The sequence below is a fragment of the Crocodylus porosus genome, unplaced genomic scaffold (genome assembly GCF_001723895.1).
Source record: "Crocodylus porosus isolate Cpor-Errol unplaced genomic scaffold, CroPor_comp1, whole genome shotgun sequence".
Lineage (NCBI taxonomy): Eukaryota > Metazoa > Chordata > Crocodylia > Crocodylidae > Crocodylus > Crocodylus porosus.
The window spans coordinates 2,846,076-2,871,867 of NW_017728931.1; the positions used below are offsets into that span (position 1 = coordinate 2,846,076).

General features: G+C 46.3%; 2 protein-coding genes across 2 annotated transcripts in view; one reads left to right on the forward strand and one right to left on the reverse strand.

The window, feature by feature from the left end:
- Positions 1–2,541: 2,541 nt before the first annotated feature.
- On the reverse strand, positions 2,542–22,379 carry CRNKL1 (crooked neck pre-mRNA splicing factor 1). The gene is made up of 14 exons (XM_019544072.1): positions 22,275–22,379; positions 18,420–18,572; positions 17,022–17,113; positions 16,743–16,901; positions 16,104–16,270; positions 15,425–15,603; positions 14,673–14,843; positions 12,342–12,533; positions 11,408–11,467; positions 8,841–8,921; positions 5,599–5,838; positions 4,526–4,627; positions 3,293–3,562; positions 2,542–2,808 (listed from the first exon to the last, which is right to left on the reverse strand). Exons 1-14 carry the CDS (start codon positions 22,320–22,322, stop codon positions 2,641–2,643), a joined length of 2,082 nt encoding a protein of 693 aa, XP_019399617.1. The 5' UTR covers positions 22,323–22,379; the 3' UTR covers positions 2,542–2,640.
- A 75-nt stretch (positions 22,380–22,454) lies between these two features.
- CFAP61 (cilia and flagella associated protein 61) overlaps positions 22,455–25,792 on the forward strand; it is a 208,535-nt gene continuing 205,197 nt past the window's right edge. Inside the window, exon 1 of the mRNA XM_019544070.1 lies at positions 22,455–22,581. The gene's annotated coding sequence lies outside the window, so the exon portion shown is untranslated. The remainder of the gene's footprint in view (positions 22,582–25,792) is intronic.

Below are 25,792 nucleotides of genomic sequence, written 5' to 3' on the forward strand. Positions count from 1 at the left end.
TGCTTCTGGAAATTAGTCTTACTGCAGTCTTTTATTTTAAGATAGAAAACAGGGATTCTGCTTCCACAGTTGAAAAGTCAGCTTTCCCATGACACAAGCTGTTTGTATAACCTCTTTAATAACCTGCTGCTATTGAGCCAGGGATGAAGGGTTCTTCCAGCTAGAATGAAAAGCACTTAGATGTGTAGCCGAAGGCCTTTTTACTCTAAGAATGCTGAAGAGAGGCAAAGAAAGATCCGTAGCTCTTCTCTCTATTCCAAGCTGCTCCCACAAATGTTACCATGAAATTGTAATGGATAGTAGTCAGTTTGAGGCCACAGTACATGTCTAAGAGGTAATACATCCAAATGTTCAGGGCCATCCCTGGGAGGGTGTGTGGGGGGGGAAATCAGGGCGATTGCCCTGGGCCCCATGCTTTGCAAAGGGTAGGGGGCTAAGAAGAAAACAGACAGCCTAATGACTTATCAGGGTGGGGGGTGCAGACAGTGCTGTACAGGCCCTGCCACCTCTGTGCTCCGTCTGCTTACCAGCCCAGCCCTGCACACCCCTAGGGATGGCTCTGCAAATACTACTACTGTTTTCAATTCTAAATAGATTCAAACAGCAGCCTGGTGAGGGCACTGAAGACCTCTGCATATAAACATGAGGGGAACTGAAGTGCTACAATCCCATGTCACATAATAAAGTCTTCCATTGACCAAGTCGTGTAGTGTAGTAAAATCTATGTATAGGTTCTTCAGATGCCTGAGAGACTGGTCTTCACTAAGTGAAAAGATGATGCTGAGTGATCTTGAAGCCAGGTTTTGGAGTCTAGCATAGATGCATTTGACTGGAGTGATTCTCATTGATGGTGCTATGACAGCCTTTAAAGTTTTGTAATTTCATAGTAGCTAGGGTCAGGCGGGACCTGAACATTCACAGGCAGGAATGAATGTTGGGTTCACAAGACCTCATACAGGTGATCATCTAACCTCTTTGAATTTGCCCAAGGTAGGGGCGAGGACCACATCCCTGGGAAGTTGGTTCCAGATATTGGCCACCCTAACTGTAAAATATTACCCCCTGATCTCTAATCTAAACCTATTCTCCATCAGCTTATTACCATTGTTCCTTGTCACCCCAGGTGGTGCTGGGGAGAAAAGGGCTCTACCTATTTGCTGTTGATCTCCTCTGATGAGTTTGTAGGCAGTCACCAGGTCCCCCCCTCAGCCTTCACTTGCTGAGGCTGAACAGGTTCAGGTCCCTCAGTCTCTCCTCGTAGGGCCTGTCCTGCTGCCCTCTAACCAAGCAGGTGGACCTCCTCTGAACCCTCTCCAGGCTGACCACATCCCTTTTGAAGTGTGGCGACCAGTGCTGAACGCAGTACTCCAACTGCAGCCTGACCAGTCGCATAGAGGAGGAGTATCACCTGTCTGGACCAGCTTGAGATGCACATTTGGATGCGTGACAAGGTATGGCTGCCCTTGCTGGCTGCGGTCTGGCATTGGCAGCTCATGTTCATCTTGGAGTCAATAATGACTCCAAGATCCCTTTCCACCTCTGTGCTTTCAAGAGGGGAACTCCCCAGCTTGTATATATGCTGTGGATTCCTTCTCCCAAGGTGCAGCACCCTGTATTTGTCTACGTTGAACCCCATCCTATTCTTATCTGTCCACTTTTGTAGTCTGTCTAAATCTATTTGCAGCCTCTCTCCTTTCAAGTGCGTCTACCTCGCCCTACATCTTGGTGTCATCAGCAAACTTGGACAGTGTGCTTTCCACCCCCTTGTCCAAGTTACTGATGAAGACGTTAAAACAGTGTGGGCCTGAGGACCGAGCCCTGGGGTGCTGCCAGAAGAGGTTAACAAATAAGCACAGGCTCAGGCAAAGAGGGAAGAGCCTGACTTACTTTCCAGTCACTCCTCCCCCGCATGCACCGCAGTACTAGTTGCTTCTCCTTCCTAGGCCCTTTGAACAGGTAAGCACTATAACAACTAATTGGGGTACCGCTCAAGTTATAGAAGGGTGCCTCATTTCTAAAAAGGTTGAGAACCACTGGGTTAATACAGCAGTTATTTCTACGCTCTTGAAGCGCTTTACAAAGGATGCTGCAGAACCATAACCATATACGCGTATCAGTATGTAATGAAAATATTTAAAAATCTTTGTGGTACTGTGGGCATTCATTCTTCAGCAGATTATTGGGGTTGCAGTGCCGTCTTCTGTAGGATAGGATGTGATCCACCCCTTAGGCTTACTCGGAGTATTTTATTTAACAACTTCTCTGCCATAGCAGCTGCCAAGGCAGGGGGGTGCCCTTATCCTTGCTTCCTATGACCTACTGTAGGATTTTTATTGAGTATCTCTCGTGTATGAAGGGGATCAAAGTAGATGTTCTGGTGGACATTTTTGGACAAATACTTGTCTAGGAACACACAGAACTGGATTTGCTCTCTCAGGAGGAGCATAGGTTTGGAAAGGACCTACTGTGGAAGTGTGGAACTCATTATCACAAACTTAAGGAAGTATACAGGTTAAACTGAATTGGATACATAAACAGCTGTTAAAACGTTTTTCTATTACTTTTATTCAGCCCATCACTGATGAAATAACTGTACAAAAATGCAAAAGGAGTGAGGTGAGGGTTCAAATGGAAGAAGTGTTAGGAATTGCTTTCATCAATGTCTTTGTCTGGATCTACCGCTTCAGCTTCAGTTTCTTGTTGCTGCTTCTTCCAAAGTTTAGCCATAGCAAGCAACTTGAGGTTGGGCTGGTTGGCAGCATCTTCTGGAAAGATGTAATCATAGTACTCTTCCCAGCCAGCATCAGACTAGAAAAAGAAAGCAGAGATTAAGCTTACTCTGAGGATCTGCTTAGTGCCAATGTTTTGGTAGACTGAATATTAGTGCAAGTTCCTATGATGCTAGGAGCTAAATCAGAATCAAGGTTATTCACTGGCAGAGCAGGTGTTGGTAATGTTTTTTGGCAGTGGGCGGGGATGACCCAGCTCTGCCAACTGAAAGCATCCGCTGCCTGGCTGTGGCATGTGTAAAGTCCCCCAACTTTGCAGACTAGATCTGACCCACAAGCTGTAGGTTGCCAGCTCCTGCCTTAGAGAACCATGGACTGCTAAAACTAGGGATTCAGAGGGCAGGGTCCACTGCCAATTAATAAGCATACCTCAACAGATAACAAAGACTATTCTGAGTGGTTGGAATATGATTTCCCAAACATACAGCTAAGAAATGACCCCACACATACTGTCCAACTAAACCCACATCACTAATGGTCTCTGCCACAGCTTTGATTCTTACCCCATCTTCAGCCTGAATTTTTCTTCTCTTCTTCACTTTTTCTGGCATGAGTTTATCTACTCTCTCCTTAGTGGAATCTGTTCCACACTCCTCTTCAAAGCTTTTCCAGGATTCCAGGAGCATAAGCCTCTCTTCCTTCTCTTCACAGTTCCGCATTGCCTTATTAGCCTCTTCATAGACCTGTCTGCATCTTGACAGGCTATCATCCTTTCCTGCAGACAGCTCATCCTTTCCTGCAGACAACTCAAACTGGGCAAAACTGATCCATACCTGGGGGAAATGTAAGCTGACATTTCATTCTGAAGTACTAATACAATGCAGAGTACATAGTAAGCAAAAATAAAGTAAGAGTTGTGACTAACTAGAAAGCAAATACAGAAACCACAGTTTTTGTAAATAATCACAAGGAAAAATTCAAGTCATGTTATCAGTGTAAGATCTGGTAAAGTCCATGTTAGTTCCATTGAATATTCTGGTTTTCAAGTATTTAGAAGGAAAGTGCTGATGAAGATAAGTATTCTCAATCATAGGCTGAGTATCTTAATCGCACAGTGTATATGTGGATAGCAAAGTTTTCCTCAAATCCAGTCATGGAATTAGGGAATTGGAAGATAGGTGATCAGCAATTGCTCATTCCATCTAAGGTCTCTTAACTCTAGTTTGAATTATGTGCCAACTTCATCAGCTTAGCCACCAAGAACTAGCTTACCATTGCTGACTCACTCCTTGTAAACCACTGTGGCAGATATTCTTGGTTAGAATAACCCAAGGAGCCTAAAGTGAGTCCTAGTGTTTGCAAACTTTGGGCAGTTAAAAAGAGGCCAAGGCTTTTCAGAAGCAACCCTTGCTCTGGAGATCTCCCTCTCTTTTAAGTGCAGAATGGTGGTTGTCAAGGTAACTTTTCAAATGTGGGCATCCCAGGAAGCTTGGTTCCCAAATAAATGCTGTCTCCTTACATCCTAATAATACCCCATACTTTTGCAAAGTGATCTTTTCTTCACATAAAGGCTTTGCAGCTGTTTGTCATCTTTAAACAAGAGTAATTTAGCAGTGGCTAACAATTTGAACTCTCTCATTCCCAGTCCCCTGAGTCATGAGCGTTTCCTGTACAGTTACATGTTCACAGTTAGCATTTTAAAATGCCACGCCAGTGAAGCAGCTACTATTCTATCCCTTAGCTTAGAGTCTTGACCAGCATATACAACTGCTCATGTTCTGAGTGTATTTACACACCTTGACATGCTGTGTCCGCTGCAGTAATCTTCGATAAAGGTTCCTTGTTTTCTCATACTCTTCCTGCTCTATTTCAAAGTCAATGTAAGATTTCCAAAGAACCTGAGGGAAGAAATACATGAGCCTTTAGCTTCAAAAATCATGAAGGTATGCCTTTTACAATAAGTCTTAACAGCAGTTTGTCCCAAAGGGAAATTAGTCATAGCAATAATTTTCAATATATCAGTATTCTAGAGACATGCCACCACTACTGATCTGTGGCAGCTTCAACCTATGACTCTAGGCAAGGGACAACTGTGCAGAGGGAGAAAACCACCACCCCAGCAAGTCAGTAACCTGTTCAGGGGCTGAATGACATGGAGGCTTGCAGGATGACATCAAATTATTGTAAGATAGTAGTAGCCATAGGCTAAATAGGAATTTTCAAACAGAAGACTCAGAAGCATGGGGAAAACCAACAGCAGAGCCTTCGGGCTCTGCTTGCTTATGGGCTGACTGAAGAGAAGATGCTAGAAGGGCAGCCTAGATATTGCAGACATTGAAGTTTCAGATCAGGTGATAGGACAACAGTTAAAGAAACACTCAAGTATGCAAATGGCTTAGATTCAGATGGAGAGACAGCTGCCATTTACGATACAGGAATTATTCCAGAGGTGGCCAATCTGCCACAAGTGGCTTAGCCAGCCTCTGTGCCACATATATGGCAGAACAGGTGGGGAACAAGCAGCACAACAACAAGTAGGATAGGGAGCCTAGGGCAGGGACCAGAAGGGAGAATAGCAGATTGGGCAACAGAAGGGGATTGCAGTGGCACTTGGGGAGAGTGCAGAGCTAAGGTTGGCCTCCACTGCATCATCCACAAATTAATGTCTTTCTCCTTTTCAGTATTCACATCTCTAATGAGAAATGAATACTGAAAAGAGAGAAGGCATTAATTTGCCCTTGCTGCACTTAACCTGCAAGAACCACAACTAGAGACCTGGAATGTGAAGCGTCAAGAGAAGTGGGGATGCATTTACAATGTACAATTTTTTAGGAATCCTTTATGTTAGAGTTCTTCTTTTACCCCTTACCTCTGGCATGTCTAGCCGGGGTTGACCAATAGCCAACTCATATATTGCTCGGGCTCTGTCAGTGTCACCAAGTATCGTCTCTAACTCAGCAAATTTAATCCATGATGTGCAGTTTTCAGGTGTGAACTCTAGGAATTTTTCATACAGCTTCCGGCAGCGATCAAACTCTCGCAGTTGTAGCTCCAGCTCAATATAACCTTTAAAAAGCTTGTTCTTTGGGCATTTGCCTATGGAAGTTCCCTGTGCAGTGGAAAGACAAAAACTGCTTAAAGCAGCTTCATTTTAGGAGGAAAGAAAGGCTTTTTTGCCTATCAAAACATACTGATCAGTACTACGGTTTAAGAGTCTTTTAACTCCAACTTTGGCTCATGCCAAACCTAACCAGCACTGATCCAGCCAGATCCTTTTAAATCTAATGGTGTGCACACAGTTCCTCTTAAGTGTTCTGAAGATGAAAAGAATGAGGAATTTCTTGTAGTCACTGTTTGTATCTCGAGTATTTCACTGAAACACCATCAGCAAAACTGATGTCTCACCCCAGCTCAAATAAGAGTTCCAGCTTCTAAACCATGGAGTTACCAACACATGAAGGAAGGATGCCCCCTGTTTCCTCTTCCAGGTAAGAGATTCCTGAAATATTTCCATATACTGTAGTATGAACTGCTGTCCATTTTCCTCTCCACACAGTTGCACAAGTCTACCTTCTCCACACTCTCACACACATACACATGCTCCTAATCCCTTTGGTGACTGCACAAATACTTAACAAGAAAGCAAATATAAAGAACTTTGAATGTTTTGTAGCTCTTTTTACAAATATAATTCAGTAGATGACCATTGCATGATCAGCTGTGATGGCAAGCCACCAGCAGGTCCTCTGCTATTCCTCAACTTTTCAAAGTGAGAGGAGTTGGGTGGGTCTGCTGAAGAGCAGAAAAGAGATCCAGAAGCCATCTACTTTTCCCATGGCAGGTCTGGTATACCAGGAGAATGATACTTGTTTCTCCTCCAAACCCATGTGAGGGTAGCAGCAATGGCAGAATGTAGTTAAAATGCTCTTGCTGCTGAAGCCTCTGCTCACATGACTCAAATGATTTTATAATCAAGGTCAGGACATGGCCTCAACAGGGCAATTCATGTGTTGCTTGTTGCTGTATACACCAAAACTCCAGGAAGCCAGCAGTCAAACCAGCACTTGCATCAGTTGTCATTACAAGCCTCCTCAGCTCCACAAACTTCAAGTCCAACAGATTCCCGGTTCCTCTCTGTTCCCCCATCATTACCAGCATCTTACCCACATTAAATATCAGCCAACTTGCTATCTGTAACAGAGCCCATTGGAAGGGAAGGCCCTTTAAAAGAATGAGAACAGGCTGAGACCCCATCCCTTCAAGGAATACAAGGGAAAGGCCTCCACAGTAAGGGGCAGAAGTGCTCTAACAATGGAGGAATGCAGCTCTTACCAGAGAAGCTGACTGTAAGTATACTTGGTGAAACCTGATTAAGCAAGCCAGAAGGATGGCTGGTACTAGCTGAGGCCTATCCAAAAGACAAGAAAAGGAGACTTAGGAAAAGAATATTGCAGAAAGGAAAAGATCACCCTTAGGAGACCTGTTACCAGGAGGCCTCCAGGGTCTCAGCCATGAGAGGTGCTATCAAGGTGTCAGGCAACCAAGGTGGGGAACTGGAAGAGGGGTACCTGCTTTGAAGGGGAACTATGAGTTCTGCACTGTATCCAGAGAAGGGGATTAGCAGTGAGCACTCACAGTCACCCAAGTCAGAGTCTCTGGGAAGCCTCAGACCTCCTGCCATGTGGGCCCAGTGAAAAAGAGACAAGAGCTGGGTGTCCTCTAACAGCTGGTGAAAACTCAACAGGAGCTACATTCTCTCTCTACAGCGTGAGGTGCTTGAATTAGCAGGACCTGCCCAGGAGTGCTCTTCGGACAGAAACAAGGCCTTTTTTGGATCTCCTTGTCTGGAAAGGATAGAACTGCTCACAAGCAATGTGATTCAGTCCAGACAAGCAACATGGCTGCGTCAACACATCTGGACTGCCAATGCCACACACAATGAGGATCTAGTAAGAAATCAAGTAGCTTCTGTGCCACATCCAAATCCAAAGGATTAAAGAAAGTTATAGGTCTGTTTGCCTAGCTCACAGCAGCAGGGAGAGCTCCAGTGTAGCATGTGTTATATCTGCTCTGTGGGTGTTACCGGTTTTATGGAAGCACTAGTCACATCAGCACAGTGCTAGGTACACATCTGTCACCATTTCCCCTCAGCCACACTAACATGGTATTCCTTCTGCTCTGGAAGGCAGCATGTTTCTGAACAGCACAGGAAGCAGTACGGACATGGCCTTACATTTCTAAATAGGACCACAGCAGCCTTTCCTCACCTACCAAATCCTTTACTAACATTCCCTTTACAGAGTAACTGGTGAAAATGCTAATGGGTAGAGAGGGCATCATGAGCCAAGCCCTAACAGGAAGATGGCACATTATTACACTTCAGGGAGGCAGCACCAGTCTGTTTCCATTTACCAGCCAAGGGCAAGTGCCCAGCTAACCAGAAAAACCTCTAGAAGCACTTCAGTGAGCAGAGCTGGCACCGTCAAAGCCATGAACAGTTGACAATGACTCCCAAGCACTGCAGTGCTGCTGCAAATGCAGCAAGCTGTGTCTGCATCAGCAGTAAAGAAGCCTCAGTTGCTACCAGTGCAGGCTTTGATTCTGTCACAAGTGAAATGCTTTGGCCTACTGGTAAACCTGGAGTGAAGAGAGAAGTTTTTCTCTCAAGGTATACTCCACCCCTGCTACTCACATAGCAATTATTCCAGCCCTAAAGTGCAGGTCCAATTACATGGGTGTCAATAATGTCCACAGATAAAAGTGTTTTAAAACTTATCAGCAATGCACACGTATCATTAGACAGATGCAGCAGTTAGTACTTGAGGCCACAGAAAGCTGATCTGGGTGCAGTAGCCTCTCAGAGGAGTATTTTGCCAGCTAAAACCAGAAGAGCCTCCTACCTTCTACCATTTCCCCTAACATCTCTGTGCAAAGCTGTTCCCCCTTTTAAAATATGCCCAACAGCACATGCTGGATACAGGCTAGGCTCATATACCCTTTATCATGTTGATTTACTCATCTGAGTTGTGAAGGAAAGAATTTAAGGATCATGTAACTCTGCTACCTGTTAAGGCAACTAAATAATAGCTCCTTTTCTCTTCCTTTACTTACCAAAGCTTTTCTGGCAAATGGAAGATTCTTCTGCCTTATTTCAAACTGTGCATAGAGAAGCCACATTTTGGCAAATGTAAACTGGAAGGGAAAAAAAGGAAATCATAAGGTATATCTATCTATATATAGCTAGACACACGTATCTTATAAGATATGTGATCATAAGATATAAGATAAGGCAATGGACTCTGACAGTTAATACTGATTATGTCATTCCAAAAGAAATTGTTTTCCTGACTTCATATGAAGTGAGATAAAAGTTACTGCAACTGAACTGTCTTATTTGAATTCCTGACATCATCCTGCTAATCAGATAAATTGTCTCCTATAAATTTATTTGAGCACAAGCTGAGCTAACTAGTGTCGGGGGAGCTACATATATGCCCTCTGCCCCCTCATGTGCCTCTACCTGAGTGCATAGAAGGCAAAGTGATCCCAGCTGCCACTTACTTCCTTCAGAACACAGCTCAGCTGGGGTTTGGTGCAAGCATTATGGGTCTCCTCATCTTAAATACTGTTAATAGCAGGCTTAGTGTAGCTCCTGTAAGTTATTAATCTATTATGTTTACTGTGGTAGTTTGATGGCTAAATGCATTTAGATGGTTAGTCATCTTACCAACATGCTGCACCCACAGCAACAGCCCAGAAAGGGTCAATGAAGGCTTATTACCTCCCCAGCTGTAACCACACAGCCAGCTGGAAACAGCTGCTTTGGAAGAATATAGCTCAGGCAGAGGTGGACAAAGTGGATGGAGAGACTATGGGGAGTAGAGATGAAAACAAGCAAATGCTGAAAGTAGGAACTAGCTCAATGAAATGGTGAGGGTGGAGAGGAAAGGTTCTCTACTGCTACATACCCAGAGAGAGGGTGGGCATGGGTTGCACTACACCCTCCTCTGCCAATTGTAGGAAAGAAACTGATGGTCCTGGGTGAAAAGTCAAAGTGCCAGTGAGTTCCCAGGTCAGGGAAAGGCAGAAGAAGTGTGGACAATTATCTCACCAATCTTTTCAAGCATCCAGGAAGGGACGTTCACTGCCAGTTTTATGGCTGTCAGTGGCAGGGCATTGGTGGTGTCTTTAACATGTTGTGGGGGCAGGGAAGAAGGTGCTTTGCACCTGCAGTGTGTGCACAGGGCTGGAGTAGATGGTTTTAGGATTCTCTGGATAAATAGCTGCCCATCAGTGCAGTGGACTAGACACCGGCCTGAGGGGCCAGGTAACTCCATCTGGGCCAGAGGGCCCCTTCGTAAGCCCTGGACCTGGGCTGTCCCCTCTGCAAGCCAGCACGCCTGGTTGCTAAGCAAACCCCTCCCCCCCGCCCCCCCACCTGGGCTGACCCACTCCAGTCCTAAGCTATTGGCGTGCTGTATTTTGAGCTTTTGCTGGGGACCCCATGGCTGTTCCAGCCTCCGTGCCTGCGAGTGGGAATTCAGGTATGGTCCCATGGGGCCAGGGCCAGGGCCTCCCACGGGGACGGGGCAGGAGTATAGGGAGCTGTGTACCATGGGACCAGGCTGGAATGAGCACAGGAGCTACATGCTATGGGCCTGCTTCAAGCCAGCCCTGCATGCTGCCACCATGTGTGGCTGGGGACTGGGGTGGGAGTGCGGGGAGCTGCACGCTATGGGGCCATGCAGGGCCAGCCTTGTTCACTGCCACCACATGCAGATTCAGGGACTGGCACACTTCAGGGACCACCCCCACACACACTCCTGCCCCCCACCATAACCCCAAATACACCCTCCCACACATACTGTCACTCCCACCATTACCCTACAAACACCCACACCCTCCCGCAGCCCCCACCCCAACCACATACCCCACACCCACACCACATCACACATACACCCCAGCCACCCACACACCCACTCCCCAACCACATACCCCCCACATACACCCTTTTAACTCCCACACACATAATATACAAGAGTAAGACTGTATTTTGAGCTATTATGCAATCACCTCTAGATACACTATGCAAACACAAATTGGGACAAAAATATATTTTAAAATAAGTTATAGTAGATGTTTGACTTTTTCTCCAGTTTTAAGATGACAGCACCCTCCCTTCCAAAAGGAGTACTTCTGGGGCAAAGGGAGGGACTTCTGGTGGCAAAGGTCAGGGTCAGAGATGGGACTTCTGGTCCCAAGATGGCAACCAGCAGGCAGGGCACCCATCAAGGGGCGGAGCTACCCCTGTGGCCCTTGACAACTCACCAAAACTTGTTAAGTGGCCCTCCAGCCAAAATAACTGCCTGCCTTGAATTAGCACATTCTGAAATGCACCAATTTAATCCTGGTGCCAGGTGAGAGAAGTGATACAGCAGACAAAATCTGGCTTCTCATTGTTGGTTCTTGAAGGGCTCTGTTCCAAGCTGAGTTTCATTAATAGGGATTCCCCCATGTCAATGTGTGTGTTTTCATGGACAAGAAAAAATGCCTTCTTTTGCTTTTAAGGAGGGAAGCACCCAGGCCCAACAGTTCCAATGATCTCTTTGTGGAAACAGGCTGGGGCAGGGAAGGAAAAAATTAATGACTCAGTGCCAGACCCATTAGAAAAGCTGTACCTTTTTATGTGGAATGAGCTCCAGACATGCTTGATATACTTGTCTAGTTCGTTCTGGGTCCTGTAAGAACAAACCCATTGAATTAATTATTCAATACAAAAAACAACTGTGCAGTTCTAACAATGTCGGAATATAAAAGTAATTCTGCGACAAAACTCTTGAGGGTGTGTGTTTAGATGCAGATGTATAGAACTCTGCCCACTTTCTTTTGACAACCTGCTCACCCATCTGCATGCACAAGTGGCCATTCAAGGTTTATTTCAAGTTATAATAAAGAATGCATGTCTACCTCTCCTATCAAAATTTGGAATTAAGAATTGGACATTTTAGCCACCTTAGCAGAAGAAGCAGCTGGACTCCACAATGAAACTAAGCCACTCTGACATGAAAACAGCCTTGAAGCAATTGCAGTGTGACAAACTGACTAATTACATACTCAGAAAAGGAGGCTGTTCCTACTGAAGAATTATACAACTCAAAGCCTCATAAGACCAGAATGAGGATGACCACAGACATTGTCTGAAATAGAGTGAGTTTAAAAATCAGTGTCATTGGGTTTATAACAACTATTGCAAAAATGTAAGATCAAATAGGCCTAAGATGGCTTGGTTTTGCTTTTATATAGCACAAGGTGATCAAGATAAACAGGAGGAAAAGTGGGTGTATGACAGCAACAGCTATACAGAGTAAATCTATAAAAGGACTGTTCGAGTTGCAGACCATAACCAGGACTGATAAGGATATAGTTCAAAGATCTTTTAACAAGTGGACCACTTGATGATCCTGCAAAAAGTGAAAGCTCTGCTGATAAAGTTAAACCCCTACTGATTTTGTAAATAAGACAGCGGGACTTTGCTCCTGGAATTTTCTTATTCAGCGAGCAAAGCCACTTAACCAAATGTAGAGGGAAGAAAGGAGTATTTTTACCCTTTACCTTTGCCTCCAGTTCTTCATACAATGCATAGTTGATCCAGAGATATACATATCTCTTCCAGTGTCTCTTCTCTTGGATTGGTGGAACATTGGCAATGGCTCTCTCGTAAACTTCTCGCACAGTATCAGCATCTGCATCGCTTTCAACCAGCCGCAAGTAATCAAACCATGCATCATAGTTGTGTGGATTAGCCTTGCACAAAACGATAGGAAACCATTTCATTAAGGCAAGTGTAATATAACAATTTGTTCCTTTTCCCAGAGGACAGAACAAGAACAAGCTTTTGCTAAGTTTGTAGATCTAGATTTTTTTTAATTAAAAAAAAGGTACTGAAATATTAAATGTTACCCTCAGTTAGAAGTAGCTAAGTCAAATAGGATGTTGGCTCCTTAAGTGGCTTTGGAAACAGTATCTAAATGAGAGCAAGTACAGAGTGGGAAAGGAACTGCCACTATTTTAGATTATAAACAATGGGATAGTTAAATTAACAGAATGACAATACAGTAGGAGGGCGGGGGAGAACTGTCATCTTAAGATAGAGCAGAGATTTGTAAAAAATAGTCTGTGGGCAACAGCCCCAACAAATGCACTAAAATCTGAAAACTCAATGTCTACTGTCATATACATTACTGTCCTTTCACTGCGCAAGTTTGGGTTTCATTTTTATTTGCTTGATATGTCACTGAGGTTTCAGTCTACAGGTGAGACTGCAGGTGCTAAAGGACATAGAGAAAACAATACGCACTACTTTCATTCCCTGCCTTCACTTTCCTTTCAGGAACCCTCCCTGGTATACCCTAGCATCAGTTTTTGGGCAGGAGCTCGATGCATAAAGAAAAGATTTATAAAGATTTTTTTTTATCCCAGGAACTAATTTTAGAGCACTTCAAATTTGCATCCAAGCACCGGTGTTATGAAACTGTAGATCTCAAATGCTGATAAACACTTAACATGTTTTAAGTCCCTATATGAGAAAGAAGGAGAGAGTCTGGTGTAACTCTTAGAGATATAAATAAATCGAATCTGTGCAGCTCCTTGAAGCCAGCATGCAGCTCTAACCCTTAAAGTACCATCTCTGCCTCTTTCATATTAAACTAGTTTTGTTACATATTCACGCGTATGAGCATTTAATTTATCCCAGTCAACTACTATAAATCCCCATTAAATCCAAACACTAGGCTCTTTAACTGGTGTAAGATAAGTTCCAGAAACTAGTTTACCACATGCAGATAAGTTAGCACTAAACAAGGGATACAGGGATTCTATACGTCCCTGTACATTGCAATATCTCTACTGTCATATGCACAGGCAACTAGGGATGAGTGACTCTTCGGTAGCTGATTTGATTCGGAGGATATTCGGCCCAATTCAGGGACTGAATCTCTGAATCTGAATCGAATCAGGAGACCAAGTAAAAGCTCCAAATTGATTTGGACTGTCTGAATCAATTTGGCAGATTTAGAGATTTGGCCATAGACTAAACAGGCAGCTGACAGCTGCCTCCAGCTGGTAAGTCTGTTGGGGGGGCGGGGGGGGCATGGCAGTGCTGGGGCCAGGAGTTCTGTCCTGCTGCCGCTTGCCCAGCCAGGGTCAGGAGGGTTTGGGATGTGATCGTTCCCCTCCACACCCCCACCCCCTGACTTGGCACCCACACAGCACACATGGTGCAGATGCAGTGTGCCTTGGCAGGGCGCTATGCGTTGCCTGGGAGCTGGGGCCACTGAGACTGAGCCGTGCTGGGCTCTGGCCAACACGTGGAGCCGCCCCAGCTCCCAGACAGTGTGTGGTGCCCTGCTGAGCCACGCTTGCACCCACTGCTACGTGGGTGGCAGGTGGGGGGGTGATTCCTACTGCCCTGCACTGCACGGGGGGGCTCTGCCATGAGTGCCCAGATGCCCCAATCACCACTTCTGCAGCCAGTGAGTGCAGGCTTTTTTTTTTTTTTTTAATTGCCAGGACTAGGCTGGGGCTGGGCGGGGGATGGGGCCAAGCAGGGCAGCCATGGGGGCTTCTCTCGCGGCTCCCCCAGCCCTGGGAGAGGCAGGCACAGCGGAAGGAGCTGTGGGAGAACCTGCAGCTACCTGGCTGTGCCTGCCTCTCCCTGGCCGATCCAAATCACCAAAACTGCTCCAAATCAGCACTGAATCTTCCTAAGCCGATTTGGCCAAATTGATTCAGGACACCGATCCAAATTAAATCACTGTCCTCTGAATTGGCTGAATCCAAATCAAATACCTCCCTATTCGTGCAGGCCTACAGGCAACCTCATTCTGCATCTGAGAATGGCATATGAGCTTTAGCCATGTTTACATTGCTGCGAATCCCACCTACCTTTACTTCCTCTTCATACTGGAATCTCCTCTTGCTGACAATTATGTCTTCAATGCCCCTTCTGTCCCCAAACTTCTTCTCAAAGATGGTGTAGTTCTTGAAGAGTTGTTGGGCCTCCTGTTTGGGAATTCTGTCCAGGGCGTATCTGTAGATCACCCTCACTCTCTCAAACTGAAAACACATCAAAACCAAAATGACTTGTACTGCATTCCTAAAGTAGAACCTGCCTTCCCTTCCATCTAATCCACAGCTGATAGTAGATCAGTATGTAAAAGTAAAGGACTCACTCTCTTACTGGGCACACAACCTTTAATATAAATGGCTGCCGTGAAGTCCTTAATTTTAGTAGCAGCAGGCTCAGGCCCAAGGAGAAGAGGAGGAAAGCCTTTATCTAATGTATGTGGACACCAGGGACTTGGGTGTCTCAATACTTGTATTACTATAGACAATGAGAAGAGAAACAGTCCAGAGTATGTTTCAGCTATACTTTCTTCCACAGTAAGTATATAAGCTTAAAAAAAATACCAAGATTGGCTGAGGCCCAAGATTGTTGTTCACTTTGTCTCTTGATGATGGCAAAAAGTTTCTTGCTCAAGTTAAAACAAAATGTCAATCAATGACAGCAAAAGGCTAATGTAAAAATAACTGCCTCCTTGTTACTTCAGACAAAACATGAGCTGTCAAATTACAGTGAGAACATTCAAGAAATCTGCGTGTTCATGCTGGGTTGAAAGGTTTTATGAAGTCCTTACTTCCTTCTGGTTCTCCTCAAATTTTGCAAAGGCCACATACAAATGCTCATCCATGTGCTCTTCTCCAAAGAACTCCACTGCTCTCTCATATACTTTTCTTGCATGGCCAAAGTAGCTGTGCTTCTCTTCAAAGCGGGCATACTTGATCCAGTTCTTAACATCGGGATGCACAATGACAAGTATACTAGTGTTAAAGAAATGGTAACAGGCAAATAGGACATTTCAAACTCCATATTCAGGGCTTACAAAACTGGAGGCCAGGCTAGAACAAATGTTAAAGATGAACTATGCAGATGACATATCCAGGAAGTGGGGGGGAAAAAGGGTTAAAATAATTCCACAAACAGACGGCTTTCAGGTTCAGACCCTAGAATTTTTAGGAAGGAAACTGCAGGGAAAAAAAGTTGTAATAACTTCTATCTGTAAAGATGTACAAACACCCAAGAGTGACTGAACTGATCCTGCAGCAATAAATACCAATTCCAAAGCAACTTAATTTGAGAACCAATATATTTCACTGCTTAGCTTTGCATATGCATTCACCAACTACCAGTGTGCATTAATCGTAATACAACAAAAGTAGATAAAGAGAGAAACTGAATATCAACTCAAAGGAGTTTAAAAGGTTGGATAAAAGACGAAGTGCAAAAGGTGGACCCACTATTTTTAGAAAGGATATATTGCTCATAAATGGAGCGCGCCCTGTCCACCTCCTTGTATCTCAGCTCAAAGTTAATATAGGAATGCCAAGCTTGTTCCTCTGGCTGCCACTCCATCCAGCGCTCAAACACCTGACGTGCTCCAGCAATATTTCCCAGCATCTCTTCCATGTACGTATACTTATACCTTTAAAAGAAGTAAACAGGAACGAGTGTTGACAAAATTATTTAGCACATACGTCACATCGGGAGAAGAACTTTACTGAATGCTTGGTGAGATTATTGTAGGAAACTCTGTTATTGGGTATTTGAATCTCATGAATGCTGAGGGATGACAATGCACCAAGCAATGCACAAATATAAGAATACTGCTATCCCAATGAGCTCTAGACATTTTTCTCCACTTTGGGACTAACTTTTCCAGGAGTAAAAGGTTGTGTGGTAGAGATGTGTGTACACAGTTTGCTTGGTGTTTTACTACAAGATTGCAGATTTACATAAATAAAGTAAAAGTCTAGAGACAGTGAACACTGTTTTCATGTGGACTCTTCTCATTCAACTAAGGGAAAACAGGTTTCTTTTCTTAAACTAATGGAAAACATCAGGCACATCTAATACTTGAGGAGAAAAATACCATGCTGTGATATGTGAAAACTTACCAGAACTGGTTGACTCTGGGCAGGGTGGTGATGGCTCGATCCCAGATGTTGCGGGCATGATTAACCTGGCGGTTCTTCATTTCCATTTCTGCATACTTCAGCCACAAAGTGACATTTCTGTAGTCCACGTCCAAAGCACGCTCGTAAATGGAACGAGCTCTGGAAAGCAAGCCAACGTTGTTGAAGTAAGCATAGATAAGATGCAGTTCAAGAATGTGAGATGCATTAGTTCTACATATGCTAGATGGGAGGTAAGGGATGCCCCTCTTTTATACTTACCGTTGTATTTCTTTGAGGCTTTCCTCCCATTGTGCATACTTTATCCAGTTACTGATAACAGTTCTGTTTTTTCTTATGTTATCTTCAAAAGTCTGAGGAAAGAAAAGATTAGTCAAGCTGGAAACAGGTAAAGTTTAAGACAAGTGACAGGTTAATTCTTCACTTTCTTGTGACTCTGGACAGGAGCCAAAGAAGAAGACAGAGCAAGGGCTCCAAGGCTTCACAAGGAGTTCACTTCAGGGTTAAAATTTACTGCACAAACTCAAGTACAAAATGACTAAGTGAAAGGAGAGCTCTCAGAGAGTGCTCAGTGGTAGAACATGCTGCGATACTTTCCCTCTGAGAGAACAACTAACATCTGTCCAAGTACAATCCAGGATTAAAAAGTGAAAGCCTCTTTTTTTTTTAATTATAATTTTTATTCCAATTATCTAGACAGAGGCAAATCAGCACTGGCATACAAAGCTGTGATAGAGACCACAAAGAGATACTGACAGAGAAAGTGAGAGATCACACACAACAACTGAAAAAGGGGCAACAGGGCAGTTCTGGTATTGGGGATCCTTGGAGACCAATGCAATCAATACAGGTGATTTCATAGACATCAGGGCCGGAAGGGACCTTGGAAAATCACTGAGTCCAGCCCCCTGTCCAAGAGGCAGGAAGTCAGCAGGGGTCATAGGATCCCAGCAAGATAAGCATCCAAATTTCTCTTGAAGGCATTCAAAGTAAGCACTTGAACCACCTCCGATGGCAGGCTATTCCAGACCTTGGGGGCTTGGACAGTAAAGAAATTCTTCCTAATGTCCAGCCTAAAACAGTCTTGGAGAAGTTTATGACCATTCGACAGTCTTGGAGGAGTTTATGACCATTCGACCTTGTCATCTGTTGGGGCGCTCTGGTGAACAAACGTTCCCCCAAATTCTAGTAAGCACCCCTTATAAACTTATGGGCAGCCATCAGATCACCCCAATTGATCATTGTACGTTTTCTAGATTAACATCATTAATCAGTCAGATTGTTGTATGCACATAACTGCTCTGCTGTCTGTTGATTTTTATTCCTTTTCCTTGGTTCTATGTCAACATCCTTCTGTAAGAGAACGGACTCATTAATATGATATTAGGCATGCAGTTTCTAATGCAACATTAGAGTGATATGAGTCATGCTCTGTTGCTATTTGATCCTGAATCCCAAATTTTAGAAACAAAACTGTAATTGTTTTTAAAAAAGGTAAACTTTTACACAGTATTTGTCACTACTTAATTGGCATCTCTCTTCTTTCTTTGAAAGTTATTTAAAAAAAAAAAAACACACAACATTTTTAAGTTATTTAAACTTAGAAAATAAATTAGTGTCCTGCTCCTGTCCAGAAGCAGCAAATAGCTGTGCACATACCTTCCTTTTCCGAAGTTTGTAATCATTTAGCTCTTCCTCATCAGTGATCTTCTGTTGGGGAGGGGGCGGAAGAAGCTCAAGTTCTCTCTCTTTCGCTTCTCTCAAAAGCTGTTCTGCTGTGATCTGTACTTCTGCTGGGGCTTTATTTTTCACCTTAGGAAAAAAACAGATTCATTTTTATTTGATTTTTTTTCAGTTCCATATAATACTGAAAAAATTGCTGACTTGAGTTAATTCTATTATTTTGCTATGTGAAATTCCCAGAGTGGGACCAGTCACAGAAAGAGAGAAGTGGATGGTAAATACAGGCAGTCCTCAACTTACGTTTCAAGTTACAACATTTTGCACGTACAGTGTTTATAAATTGACACCCTGTTTCAACTTTCTCTGGGAAGCAGGGCAGTGGGGAGACCAGGGCAAGGTGTGGGGAGCACGACCCCCTTCCCTCTGTCTCCTGCATCCCTGCCATCATGGCGGTGGGCTGCCACCTTTCCGAATGCTTCTTCATGCTCCGATTGGCTGTTTGTCAGCCAATCACAGCGCGAAGAAAGTATTATGGACAGACAGATGGATAGATTTAGGCTTTTATAATACTAGAATATAACTGTAAGTGTAACGTCTGTTAGGGGCCTTAACTAGTTAACTGTCTGTAATTGTATGCATGGGCAGGGCTCCCAGCCTCTGGAGCACACTGGAGCCTTTCCAGATTCCCATGTGCTCTAGAGGCTGTGCATGCTCAATCGGAGCTCCCAGCCAGGGGAGAGCAGCATGTACTTCTATGGCTGGGGGCACTGATAACTGATCCGAGCTCTCAGCTGTCGGATCACCTGGTGCTCTCCCATGACTGGGACCTGCGATCAGCTGACTGAGGCTTCCAGCCCAGGAGTGCAGGGAGCCAAGGTTGTGACAAGCTATAATGTTTTAATGGGATAAAATTCACCCATATGCTAAATTTTATATGCACGAGCACAGCAGTAAGGTGTGTACACACCTTTTAAAACTGAGGGTTCTGGTCAGTCTACTGACCATTACAATTTCAAAGGACTGCTTGTTTTAAAAAGTGGAATGCGTCAGTGAGGGTCCTCGTGGGTGCACAAGTCACTTGTGCTGGACTTAGTATCTGATCGTAATATTAGCAATAGACTAGACCAGGAGTTGGCAGCCTGCAAAAAGTTCTGGATCTGGCCTGTGGTGACATGTAGGATCTACAGCATGCAACAGCTTGCCCTGACACATTCCCCTTCTCTGCCCTGCACCATGCTGCTGATCTCCTCCATAATGCCTCTTTCTGCAGCTCTCATGCCTGTTAAGACAGCCAGTGCTTACTCTCGCTGCCAAATTCACCCCTCCTCACTGATGTTTCAGACAGCAAATCTGCAGCACTGGAAGATGCAGGTAAGTAGAGGCAGCAGCAGGGACAATATGGGAAGGAACAGTGCAGCAGGGATTGGCAGCAGCCAGATTGCAAGCACCAGTCCACTGTTAGTAAAAGGTTGCCAACCCTTGGACTAGGTAACTAATTATAATGCTGTGGCAGTAACACTGCCCCTACTGGCAGCCTGGAGGATTCCATTTTCTTATTTCCATTCCACTACATCAGGTGCGTCACACAGCCCAGGGGCCAGACTGAGCCCCTGGAGCCTGCTGGACTACTGGAGTGGCCTGCCACAGAATTCAGGGTGGACATGGCAATCGGCAGCAGGAGGGCAAGGAGACTGCTGGTCCCTGCCGCATGTCCTGTGCTGGAGCTACCACCACATGTGGCATGGGACATATGACAACAGCTCTAGCACCAGGCTGGAGCTGCTATTATGTGCTTTAGGTCAGAGCTCAAAACTGTGGCCACTGCATTTTTTTTTTTTTTTTTGAAGGAAAATTTTTTGTGTTCCAGGTTAAATTAGCCAGATCAGTTCCAAATCCCTGGAATCATTCAAAAACCTTATGTGTAAGTATCCTCCACCAAGTCTGGGGCTTCAGATACTTCCAAATTCTTAGCAGGCATCCTATGTGCAGGCACAAGCCCAGAAGCTTGGGGTTCAGATGCCCCCACGTTTCACTTGCTCTCAGCCATATGGCCGCAGGAGCAAGCTGGTCAGTGGGAAACTAGTTATGGGCCTCCCATAGGGAGTCCTGTCTGCAAGCACAAAGGTGTAGCCAACACATACTCCAGGAGCTACCACTGTTGCTGAAGTTTCCTCATATCCTGGGATGCATTTGGCCTACAAGGAGCCCTGTGGTCTGGATCTGACCTGGGGGACAAGGTAAGTTTGATACCTCTGTTTATGCTATTTAAAGCAAAAAATAAAATAAAAATCTGCATTTGACTGACTTACGTACAGCCATGCAAAGGCTCCAGTCCTGTACTGAGCTCCACACAGGCAGCTCTCTTGTCTGCACAGGCCCCTGCTTAAGTGCACCGGCCTCTACGCAGGCTATGGTGGAGCATCCACGACATCGCTGGCTCCTAAGCAAGTCTGCCCAATTGGGATGCAGGGCAAAAGCCTGGCCCGTGCTTGCCACCTGGTGCCACAGCGAGCGCAGAAGCTGCCAATGGGGCCCGTGCTGCACGTTACATACATTACACAATGAACCAGTCAACTGCACAATAAATTCAGCACAAAGTCATTATTACAGCAAAAAAAGGACTGTCCAGCTTTAAGAAGAGGTAGCCACCTACAATGTGAGTGCTCGAAAATGTGCAACCGCTTGACAGCTGATTTCTACCTGACTTTCATTTGAACCTGTGACAGGGCACTGGGAGCTGGAGCAGCAGCAGCAGAGGCCATGACCCTCATGGGGACCTCTCTGGCCCCAAGGCCAGCCTGACTCTTGCCTTTTAGTGACCAAACCCCAAAGCTGATGTAGAAGAGTTTACTCAGAGGCAACAGCATGATTTATTAGCCCAGAGAAGCCATGGTGGAGAGAGCCAGCCCTGGCCTAGCTGTGACAAGTCTGAGGGTTGAGCCAGCATTGCCGGGTCTTAAATATTAAATTATTGTATTGGAAGCTCAAAATTATTGCGTTTAAAAACCTATTGTACACTGAAAAATATGGAAATAAGTATGCAAATAAGTGTTATTTACTCTATACTGCTCCTGGTAACTCGCCAGGGAGTGAGAGAGAACTGAGTTAGAATCGAAGCATTTCTTTATTTTGAGAGAAGACATCACAAGAAAGTGCTGATAGCTCAATTGATATGATCTGAATCACTTCTTGGCCTCTTGCAGGCTAAGATCAAGCAGTCTTTTCCCTCAGATCAAGGGCAACATCCAAATCGCAAGACTTCTGGGCTTGGTCACAGGACACCTGCCAATGGATTTGGGAGTCTAAGCTGGTATGAAGGATGCCAGCGCCATACATTGTATTTACAACTATTAAGCTCTGACTGCTCAACCCACACGGTTTTGGGCATGACTGAGTTCTGTCCAACTGATATGATACGGAACTGATTTGACCTGGAATGTGAAATATATTAATAAAAAAACAACCACAACCCAAAGGTCAGATAAGCCTCCCCAAGAACGACTTGTGTTTTGCATCAAGGAGCTTCCTCAAAAATGAGCGTGCAGTGCGAGCACGCTGACTGGGACTGATGGTCCACTCTACAAAGGTTGAATGAAGGTACAAATCCCATCATCATGGAACCTCTGACAAGGGGAGGGGGAGCTGAGACGGCCGCTTGCGTCACGGCCCCCCGGTGCTCCAAGCGGCGCCCCCCTCGCGGCCCCCACACATTTGGTAGGTCCCGGCCGCGGGCGCTGCCCAGCCGGGCTGCGCACCCCGCAGGAGCCGGGGGGTGGGGGGCAGGGGCAGGTCGCGGACACTATCCCCCCCCACAGCGCCGCCCGCACGCACCTTCGCCACTTTGGGAATCCGCTGCTTGCCGGCCGCCGTAGACGCCATGTTGCCGCCTCTCCGGGCCCGAGCGGCGTCTGCCCTGACCTTTCACCTCCGCCTCGCGCGCGTGCGCAGTCACCCGGGTCGTTGCCGCGGTAACGGCGGCGGCGCGTCTCCCGCGGCTGATCCGTTGCTGGGGCTGCGACCGCTCCTGCGTCCTCCCGGTGCCGCCGCTCGCCTCGGCTCCTGCTGGGCGCCCCGCCGCTGCCGGCGACGCCCCAGCAGCCCGAGAGCCGAACACTCCGATCCGCTCCATCCCGCCGAGGTGAGTGCCGCTGTGGGCCGCGGGGAGCGCAGCAGCTCCCCTGGGCCCACGCCACGAACTGCATCCCCCAGCATGCCGCGCAGGCCAGGACTACCACACCCAGCATGCCGCGCGGCCCCCCCGGCCCCCAACATTTCCTCCCCCTCCCCTTGGTCCTCACTTGTGCGCCCCCTCGCGCCCGCCCGGGGCACTGCAGGGCGGGGTGGTAGGGCGCAGCCCTTCCTGCCTTCCCCCGCCGCAGCGTCCTGCCCTGTTGCAGGTCTGCTTGACCCTGCCTGGCCAGGCGGGTGTTTGCCATGTAGGACTTGGGAGAGAGAGTTTGCCCGCTGAGCCTGAAGTCAGGCAGGGGGAAGTGGACCTTATAGCCCAACTGAGCTGCCCTCAACAAGAGCTTGCTCTCTCATGTGCTCACTTGAATGAAAGGCATCAAATGACAAGATGTTAGGAAGAATTTTCTCACTAAGAGGGTGGTGAAGCATTGCAACAAGTTACCCAGAGAGGTGATGGAAGCTCTATCCTTGGAGGTTTTAAAGACCCGGCTAGACAGCTTTGGCTGGGATGAACTAGTTGGGGCTGGTCCTGCTTTGAGAAGGGGGTCGGACTAGATGACCTCCTGAGGTCCCTCCCAACCCTCATTTTCTGTGATTCTACAAAAGCTCTGCATGTAGGCCACCCTACAGATATAGCCCCCACATGTAAAAGTGCAGGGATGCATGGCTAAGGAGAGGGGAATCACAGTTGTGGGGCAGGGAGACCCACAGCATTACTAGAGGCTCTTGCCCCTGATGCTAAGTTAGGAGAGGCACCAGGATTACACACAACCCTTGTGGAATCTGAGCCTCAGCAGCACTGCCTTGCTGGGAACTCTGAAACAGCTTGCCTGCTACTGCTTTAAAAGCAACAGATGAGGCAGGCTGAGCATGTGGTGACAGCAGCAGCTTAGCTGGGACTGTGTAGGAGTCCCAGTATGGGTAAGGCTGCTGCCCCCCAGCTCTCCTCTCAGAACTTTGGCCCTCCTGTCCCCCAACTGTCAGAGCCTATGCACCAACCCCGGCCTTCCTCCATGCTCTCCCGTAGAATTTCCCCCAGCTGCCAAATCTGTCATGCCGCTGAGGCCACCTCTTATGGAATGTAAGAAGTGGGGATTTCCCTTTGCTTATTAGCAAATCTGCCTTTGCCTGCTTGCCTGGAGGCAGATCCAAGGAGGTTGCACCTCTGCCCTCAGCAGCATTGTAACTGCTGACATTTACTTACACGGTCACTTGTTTGCCCAAGTGAGCATAATTGGTTCTGCAGATGCATTCTTGCTAGTCTTCCTGTAATGGGAAACAAGTCCATGTGAACCTGTGTTAGTGAATAAGGGATGTGACATTAGTGGCCTTTAGAGGATGTGTACAGTGAATGAGTGATGGTAGAGGCCTTTATTTGGAGGGTCAAGGTCTCTGACCAGCTGGAAGAGAAGATATGGAGGATAAAAGGCCTGGGAGGAACACCATCTAGTGCAGTGATTCTTGGCCAGAGTACCATGAGAGATCCTTTGAGGGGTGCCACAGCTTGCCACATAATATTAGCACTGTTAAGTGTACAAGCATGATTCACAACATAAACCCAGAGATTTAAAATAGAAATCTTTAATGTTAAGAGCATTCTGGCCTGTTGTGGTCTTTCTGAGTTCTTTGCAACAGAAAAATTAGCCTGTTATTTTTCCATAGTCAGAAAATCAGTGAGAACCAAACGTTGGCATTTTTCAAGTGGCCTTGAGGCTAATGAGGGGTGCTTCAAGTCTAAAAATGAGAACCACTGCCCTAGGTCTCATAGATTTTCAGGGTCAGAGGGGACCTCAGCAGATCATTGAGTCTGACCCCCTGATCTGGGCAGGAAAGAGTGCTGGGGTCAGATGGGGTCCTGCCCAGGAAGGTAAACAAGGTAAAAGCTTTTTAGCCTGATATAGGAAGGGTGGAAGGGAACATGTACATGGATTTAGATAAGGGGTGGGCAAAATACAGTTCACAGGCTAGATCTGGTCCACCAAGTGATTATACCTGGCCTGTGGTGGGTCCCTCAGCCCCACCGGTGCAGGCATGGGAGGCAGCGCAGGCTGTGGTACGTGCAACCAGTCTCACCACGCGCATGTGGAGGCACAAAGCGCAGGCCACCCTGTCCCCATGTGTGGCTCTCCAGCATGCTGGGAGCTGTAGTCCATTGGACTGGGTAGGGCAGGGTGGCAGGGTGGTATGGTGGCTGGACTGAGCTTCCCAGAAGCCCCTGCAGCAACTCGTTTTGGCTCCGGCTGCTGCTGTCAATGTCTCCATCTCTGCCTCTGCTGCCAGCTCTATCTCTGCCTCTGCTGCCAGCCCCAGCCTAGGCATCCCAGGATGCCCACCCCACACCCACTGTCAGGGGTGTGCCAGGTAGGCAGTGTCTCCATGGAGACCTGCCAAGGACCCCTGCAGGCAGGGCATGTTATGCTGGGTGGATGGCATGGGGCTGCGTGCAGGCGGGGTGCAGTGTCTGGGAACGGGATGGTTGGCTGGGGCCAGGGCTGAGATTGTAGGGTGGTAACAGAATGCGCTAGAGCCATGATCCACTTCTTAAGTGGTCCTCCAGCACAAATCATTGCCTACCCCTGATTTAGTTGGTAAGGTCCAGTTCTGCACAATAAAACTCATGATTGTGACTTGGATACTGGGTGGATATAGGGGCCTTCCCACAAGTATGAGCATGTCGGATTGGGATCTACGATGCAATATGGTATTGGGAAGTTGGGATGAGGTAGGGGCTCCTGTCTCTATAAAGTGTATGGAAATTATAAGATGAGATGCTGCCTTTTCTAGTCTGTATTAGTCAGGTGTGCTGATCCAAAATAAAAGGTAGGTAGATGAAACTTTAACCATTTAAAAGGGGAGTGACTCTCAAGCATGCACTGGAGCTGTTCGAATTTAGTTGCTACATTTCTCTCCTCCTATGCTGGTATAAGTGTAGCTAAGCTACTGTAAGGTATGGACACAGGTAACAACTGAACTGTTATGGGTTGTTATGGGTCAGAGGTGGCCACGCGTAATGTGCCCTGGTGTTCCAGCTACAACAGTCACTCAGGAGGCTTGTCGGTCAGGCCCTCAGGGACCATGACCCCAGGGAGATGGGAGTTCAAGAAGAGTGGTTGCTTCTCAAGGAAGCCATCCTCAATGCACAAGCTAAATCTATTCCAACA